The sequence below is a fragment of the Monodon monoceros genome, unplaced genomic scaffold (genome assembly GCF_005190385.1).
Source record: "Monodon monoceros isolate NGI ecotype Baffin Bay Population unplaced genomic scaffold, NGI_Narwhal_1 Super_Scaffold_11, whole genome shotgun sequence".
NCBI classification, from domain to species: domain Eukaryota; kingdom Metazoa; phylum Chordata; class Mammalia; order Artiodactyla; family Monodontidae; genus Monodon; species Monodon monoceros.
The window spans coordinates 8630852-8638298 of record NW_021703767.1 but is presented as its reverse complement, the minus strand read 5'-3'; the positions used below and the strand labels follow the sequence as shown (position 1 = coordinate 8638298).

Genomic DNA, 7447 nt, shown 5'->3' with positions numbered 1-7447 from the left:
GCCATAAACAAACGCGGCTCGGTTGCACGTGGACCGCTGAGCTTCTGCGCCTCGCGACAGATCGCGGGCTCTGGGCGCCGCATCACCAGGCACAGGGAACCGCCAGGGAGGGCAGGAGAGCGCACCCGGGCCGGGCCCCAGCCGCGTCCGCTCCCCTCCCGCTCCATGGCTCCGCAGCCGCAGCCGCCCGTGCCGTCCTCCAGCCTGGAGGGGCCTCACGGCAGCGGGTACGAACACCCGGCCAAGGACTAAACAGCACCGCCGCCTCTTCGCTGGCCACTCTCCACCCCTAAGGAAAGCCGAGGCAGGGGAGACAAGAGAGAGGAAGGAAGAGCGAGCCGAAGCGAGCGGGAAGCCAGGGCTTGGGTCGCCGCGGGACAGTCCGGCCCGGAGGAGGCTGCGCCCGGGGCGGTGGCGGGAGGAGCGCGGGGCGGTGTCCCCGTGTTGCGCCCAGCTCCCCGCCCACGGCTGCAGAAAGGCGCCTTGGTGCCCCTGGTCGGCCTCACGCACCTGCCCGCGGCCGGCGCCCCACGCTCACCTGGTCTGCGGGGCCCCCTTCCCCATCGCCGCCGCTGCAGCCAGAGCGGAGCTCCGCGGGCCTGGAGCACGGCCGGGTCTAATATGCCCGGAGCCGAGGCGCGATGAAGGAGAAGTCGAAGAATGCGGCCAAGACCAGGAGGGAGAAGGAAAATGGCGAGTTTTATGAGCTGGCCAAGCTGCTCCCGCTGCCCTCGGCCATCACCTCGCAGCTGGACAAGGCGTCCATCATCCGACTCACCACGAGCTACCTGAAGATGCGCGCTGTCTTTCCCGAAGGTGAGGCCGCAGGTGGGCGGCCGGGAGCGCTAGGGGGCCCAGGCGGGGAGCCAGAGCTGGCCCGGAGGGGCTGCCTGAGCCTTCCAGCTGGTGCCAAAACATCTTGGGGAGGTCGCTCCGGGAACATCGGCTCCTCCTGGAGAGAGGGGCCAGGGCCCTGGTGCCAGAGACACCAGGCCATCTTCTGGCCCAGGGCTGGGGGGTGGGGGGGGGGGCGAACCAGGGATCGTTCCATGAGCGTACTAGTCCAATCTGGTCTTTCTTCTTTCCTTCCTTCCTTTCTTCATTTCCTTAACTCCCCCTTTTATTCTTTTCCTTCTTACTTTCTTTCCGTGGAGGGGAAGCACAGCGCACCCGGGCCGGAGGTGGAGGGTGCTTGCTGGTCCCTGGGAGAGAGTGGAGCACACCAGGAGGCCCACGTCCTGCAGGCCCCAGCTCCCCAGCAGAACACTTGCAGGGACTTGGGCCTCAGACTCAGGCCTCTCAGGTGGTCTCTTCTCTGCTCGCCGTTCTTGGGGCTGGGGCTCTGGAGGTCCGGGTGGGAGAGACTCACCTCAAACAGGTGAGCCGAGATGGGGCAGGAGAGAAAGGGAGGCGGTTAATTCGGAAATGGCAGGCGGGCCTGAGCATAGTCTTCTTTTCTAGATTGGATTATAATCCCGGAGGAGCAGGTGCCATAGTGGGCAAGGGTCGCCAGGACCCACAGGCCCAGCAGGCTCTCAGCGGTCAGAAGTGGTGGCGCACTGGGTGGGCATTCCCTGCCAGGACACGGCCCGTGTGTGACAGTAGCTGCCAGGCGGGCACCTCTGAGCAGCAGGGCTGGAGGAGGCCCGATCACCACAGCATCCCTTTTGGTGTCCCGGTGGTTCTGAACCGACCACCTTCCGATGTCTCTGTCCCCAGCCATGTTGGCCGCGGCCTGGCGGAAGGGACTAGGGCGCTTGTCTGAGACCCTCTGCTCCAGCACCTGATGGGTACCCCCCAACCTGAAGGCCGAGGAGCCACTAGAGCTGTGGCAGCCTCTGGAGCATCAGAAGCCGGTGCACGACTAGGGAGACAACTTTAGCCACAGGGCACGGGGAGGGTTGCTGCAGAGCCGCGACAGGTGTCTCTCCAGCCCAGGGCACCTCCCTTAAGGCAGCTCCAGGCCAGGCAATCGACCTAAAGTCAGTAAACTCGCCCTCTTTGCGGTGGGCGCCCCTAAGCCCGTTATTTGTAATCGTCTCTGGGCCATAAACTGCCCTGTACACCACCTCCCGGCTGGAGCTCCTGGGGCCCGGCCCCCGCGTGACCTCCAGCTCGGCAGTGTGCTGGCTGGGGAGCTGAGCGCCACTGGACAGGGAGCTGAGGGGGCCAGAAGCGGTGGCCTGCCCTCGCCGGAGCCTTCCAGCTGCGCTGTGCGGCCAGGCGGGCACTTTCCTCCCTGGAGCAGGAGCCTGTGACCTGGCTGCCACAGCCCAGAGCTCTTAGAAGGGAAAGTTCTTTTCCTTTCCCAGCCCGATCAACCGAGGGGGCCCCCCTCCCCGCTCCTGCCCTTCCCGCTGGGAGCCGCGGCCCAGTGGACGCTATTTGTCGGCCCTCCAGCGACGTAGAGATGATTCCTCCCCTACTGAAGTTTTCAGTGAAAATTAAAGGAGAATTGGGTTTCATAAGAGCCGAGTCTCCTTCCAACCCTGGGAGGAGGGATGGTAACTGGTTTGCTCGGGTGAACCGTTTCTTAATCCACATACTGCAAAGCAGGTGTGGAGCCCAGACAGGACATAAGCCTTCTCTCCTGTCCCCCTCCCACCCCACTGGAAATACAAATTACAAAGACATGATCAGAAGATTAAATGATTTCAAGTGAGCCAGAAATTGAGGCCTGGAGAAAGGGGCTAATTGCTAGCCACTTGTTGTTTGGGGCTTTCCAGGAAAGCGGCTAAAAACTGGAAAGTGGTGTGTATATGCTCCTGCAAACATTAAACTGGGTCTGTAGGTTCCAGCGCTGCGAAGCGAGGCTGCAGGCCTTGGGACCCCGAATTGCTTGGCCCTGAGCAGGTTGCAGGGGTGCGCTGGCTGTGGTCTGGCCCTTGAGCACCAGGCCCCTGTGCTTTGTTCCTAGTGGTCTAGTTGAGGGGCGGCCTGGGCGTCTCCTGGGCGTGACCATTGAGACTGGAACTCCAGGCGGGGTCGGGGAGAGCTATGTGGCCCTAGAGTTTTGGAAATAGTCCCGAACCTAAGGGGGTCCCGATTCCTCCAAAATGGGGAGCAGGCGGTGATCTAGACCGCAGCGCTTCCTGCAGCGCTGAAGCTGGGAGCAGGGGCGCTCGCCTGCACGGTGGGCCAGCAGCTTCCAGACGCCTCCCTGCGCTCGGAGGCCTGGGGCCTGCAGACCTTCCCCCTCCAGTCAGTCTGCGATCGGAGAGAAGAGGAGCTGGGTGGGTGCCTGGGGCAGAGGAAAAGAAGCGTTTAGAAAGACCTCAATTACGCAAAATGACTCGTTCGCCCCTCCCGTGGCTCTGAAGGACGAACGGTGGGAGCGCGGAAGCAGCATCCGAAACTGATTTAACCTGTTCTCAGGAGACTGCGCCAGGGAGGCGGTGCGGGAGGTGGACGGGGCCTGGCGGAGCCGCGAGGGTCCGGACGCGGGCGTCAGGGAGGCTTTAGCGGCCAACCCGGTCCTGCGCCACGGCGGGAACTCCTGGACCTGCTCCGGCTCTCGGCAGCGAACGGAAAGATACCGAGCGGACCCGATGTGCCCAGCGCGGCCTCGCTGTGTGATAGCCAAGCCGGATCCCTGGGTGAAGAAGAATCTAGAAGCCAAGTTAGGGCTTTGGGAGTTAGAAAACGAAGAGCACAGTCCAAGGAACCACAGGAATCGCCAGACTAACCCTCACTATTTGAGGAAATTGAGGCCTGAGAGGGGCGGGCCTTTCCCAAGGTCCCCCGCGAGGGCAGGGCAGGCGGGAAGGCCGGTGTGTCGCCTGTGCTTCTGTGCGCAGGAGAGGCCGCTGGCCTCGGCTCCTTTCATCCCGAGACCCCCAGGCAGGAGGAGAGAAAGAGGAGCTCGGAGAAGCCCCAGGGCAGGGGCAGAGAGGCGACTGGAGCCAGGTGGACACTCCGCGGAGAGGCCAGTCCGCAAGCTTGGGGGTGCTGGCAAGCCAGACAGCCGGTTCAAGGCTCGGCTCTGTCAAGCTGCTCCGCTGGGCCTCGGTCTTCTTGTCTGTAAAATGGGCCCATTAGCAACTCCATCGCTGCGCAGGGCTCCCGGGATCAGGTATGAGGAAGCAGGCGGGCGCAGGTGGAAATCCACTGTGTTCTTACTCCAGTCAGTCCTTCCTGTGAGCTCGCCGCCTTCCTTGGGCCAGATGCGACCTTAACGGTGGCGCGCCCCACTCGGTGGATCTCCAGGACTCACTGCCTGGAGTTGGAAGCTGAGCTGTTTTCGGGGTTCCCACCGTTTTCTCCCCTTTAACTGCGAACTGAGAAGTGGAAGGTAGAAGGGCAGGGAAGAGGGCAGGAGAGCAAGGCTGGCTCCGGCAGTGGACTCGGAACTGAAAGCTTGGTGAGTTAATGTGGTTGGGAAGGCCTGCTACTCACAGGGCTCAGGGAAACGCTGGGGCCCAGGGTCTCCCTGCCCTCTTTGCAGCGTGGCCTTCACTTCTGGAGAGGGGGCACTGTGGAAACACAGAAGCACCCGGGGTGGGAGAAGTCTGCTGCTCTCTGGCCATAGCTGCGTGGTGACCACGCTGGGCAGGATGCAGGGCAAGCTCCCCCATCTGGTGATCCACGCCGGGCCCCAGGAGGTACGAGTCAGAGCTGCAGGAGCTCCCCGGCCAATCACCAGGGTTAGGCCTCTTCCTAGGAGCTGGGGTTCCTGTGCCCAGCTGTGGGGCAGAGGGTGGCCTCCCCTCTGGGCACTTGTACCGAAAGGGCTCGAGGAGGGACTGGCTGCAGGTCCCAGCTCAGGAGTGGAGCTGGAAGCTGAGGCCGATCGTGGGAAGAGAACAGAGCCCCTCTTCCCGCTTCCCACCAAGATCCCAGACAGGTGTGGGCGAGAGAGAGGCAGGGACTGCAACACTCACCACAACTTTTTACTGCAAAGAAGTGAACATGTCACATGCACAGTAAATGGGGTTGGAGGCCTGAATTATTCCAGTGGCTGGATTTGTCTGGGTTTACATTCAGGCAGAGTCCTTCCCACTCAATGCGCGTGTGCGTGCGCGCGCGCGCGCTCACACACACACACACACACACACACACACACACCTGAGTGCCAAGGGGAGGTGCGGGGGTCAGGGCGGTCCTAGAAATTGTTGTCGGGAATGGAAACGCTTTGACTTAGAGGGTTTGGTGAGGAGAAACTCGCCCTAACCCGACATGGAGTCACAGATCCGAGGCCTTTCCCTGCCGCAGCCCGAAATAATGTAGTTTTTTTTTTTTTTAAGTAGACTTATTTTTTAGAATAAAGTGGGTTTTTACAACCCTCTCCCCTTCTCTACTTGGAAGCCTGCCAGGCTGTGCGCCGGGTCCGGGAGGGAAAGTTCACAGAGGCGGAGCGGGAAGCTCGGCAGTGGCGATGGGAACTCCAGAACTGCGGGGGCCCTGGAGGTGGGAGCGAGGATGTAGAGCGCGGGCGCCGCAGATTCAGCTCCCGGAGGCCAGCGCCCAAGACCGGCTCGGGGCGCTCCGGGGCGCGGACTGAAGCCTGGCCGGCGCGGCGCTGGCCACGCGCGCTCCTGAGCGCGGACTCGGCCGAGGCACCCTCCCATCCTGCAAGGTCTAAGCATCAGGCGACCAGGTCTCCGGGCGCTTGCGTCGTCCGTGGTCTGTGCATGTACAACACTGGCCCATGGCCAGGCAGGCCGGGCTGGAATCCCCTCCCTTCCCCCACCCAGAGCCAAACCCTGTCGGGGCATCTCTACCTACCACCCCCTTCACACACCCTCTGGGCCGCTGTGCAGCTGTGGGTTTCTAAAAGGGTGCAAGGGCCGGGCTTTTCAGGGACCCAGTGACCGCGAACCATTCCAAAGCCAGAAGAGGACTGAATTACCACCATTTTAGATACCCGACGTTGCCCTCGGGGAAGTGTGAGAACCGCTGTCCATCCTGGAAGTTCTTAGCCGAGTCTAGACCCTTCTCTGGGGCAGGACCCATTGGTCACTGGCCACAGTAAGTCCTGCTCACGGGTCCAGAGGAAGGAGCGAACCTAACTGCCTCCTTCAGGTCTCAACTCGTGTGTCCCCCTCACCTGAGAGGGTGACCCTATCTCACAGTGAGGGAACCCCTGCACACTGTCCCCTTTACTGGGAAATCAGATCGTTTGTGTGATTTGATGTTTATGGTCTGTGACCTGCACCTGGCTGAGGACCTGGTACAGCAGGCACCCAAGAGCTGTTTGTTGACTGACTCACTGAGCACCCAGAGAGGAGGGACCATATTTAGATAGCTTCTGTGGTGGGCAGGGCCTGACGGGGTTTAAGCCAAACAGCCCGCTCGCTGAGTGTGGGTACAAGTGCAAGCACCCACGAACCCTTGGAGGCAGAGGGGAAAAGGGGGCACTTGGCTCCCTTTCCCTCTGACCTAGTGGCTGACCCCCTCCCCAGTGACCTGGCCAGCTGGATTCCCAGTAGCAGGGAGTGCCCATCTGATTCCCCTATTGACACATGTAGGGCAAGCAGGACCCCAAACCCTGGCCGGAAACTACAGGCCAGGGTTGGAACCTCCCCTGTCTTGCTCCCCTGCAGTCACTGGGATGGGGTGGGGTGGGGATTTCCCAGAATCAGGCCAAACAGACCACCAATGGCTGATAACCTTGGAGGAGCTTAGCGCAGTCTCTTCTTACACTCCTGCCCTCATTTTTCTAACAAATAAAGCCCTTTGTGAGGTCCAGATAAGGGCCACAGGCCTAGTGCCTCACTTTTTCAGGAGTATGTATGGCTTTATAGTAACAAGATGATTTTTTTTGTTACAAACCTTCCCTTATTTAGTCTCTGCATTCAGCCCAAAGTAGATTTTTATGGGCCCAGGGGAAAAGTCTCGCCCATAGAGGTTTCTAATGGAAGAGCTGGCAGCACTATCACCCTGTGAGGTGGCGTGGGGGTAGGGATGCTTAAGGAGAGCCTCCCCACCATCTGCTCCCCCTTGTGTCAGGTCCAAATCCCCGCTGGCAAAGCGGAGGCATCAAGAAATAAAACGAAAAATTATAATGATGTAAGAGACAGGCTTTGAATCATACGGAAAAATTGTCCTGTGCAGCCAGTGCACTTTTTGCATGTGAGGCCAGAGCTTTCGACAAGGCTTTTGGGAGACCCAGGCAGGGGAGTTTGGTTTGGGGGTCATTCCCAAAGAAGGTGCAGATTTCCCCCAGGTCACTCAGCCCCAGGTGCTGTCAGGAGCCAAGGCTGGAGGCGGTGCTCACTGTCAACAGAAAGCCGGGCAAAGGTGGCTTGGCCCAAAGCACGGGACGGGCCCAGGAGCAGAGTAAAGGACAGTTATAGGGGCGCCTTTGTCCATTTTCAGACACCAGAATTCCTGGGCCCTTATTATGTTTTTTCTTCATTCAGGGCCCGGAGGCTTCTAAATTTTGGTTCTTTCCATTTCTGGTTAAATGGAGTCAATGCCACCACCAGTAGGCCAGCCTCTTGGGTGC

The 7447-nt window shown here is 60.6% G+C and overlaps 1 protein-coding gene across 2 annotated transcripts in view; it reads left to right on the top strand.

Moving 5' to 3' along the window:
• The first annotated feature begins 12 nt into the window (after nucleotides 1–12).
• Nucleotides 13–7447, top strand: part of SIM2 (SIM bHLH transcription factor 2) — a 44420-nt gene continuing 36985 nt past the window's right edge. The window contains exon 1 of one of the 2 annotated variants that reach the window (XR_003792379.1): nucleotides 13–816. Coding sequence is in view for 1 of the 2 variants with exons in the window: in XM_029214829.1 (XP_029070662.1) it covers nucleotides 642–816 (175 nt within the window). In the remaining variant the exon portion in view is untranslated. The remainder of the gene's footprint in view (nucleotides 817–7447) is intronic. The other variant, XM_029214829.1, reaches the window with a different exon arrangement.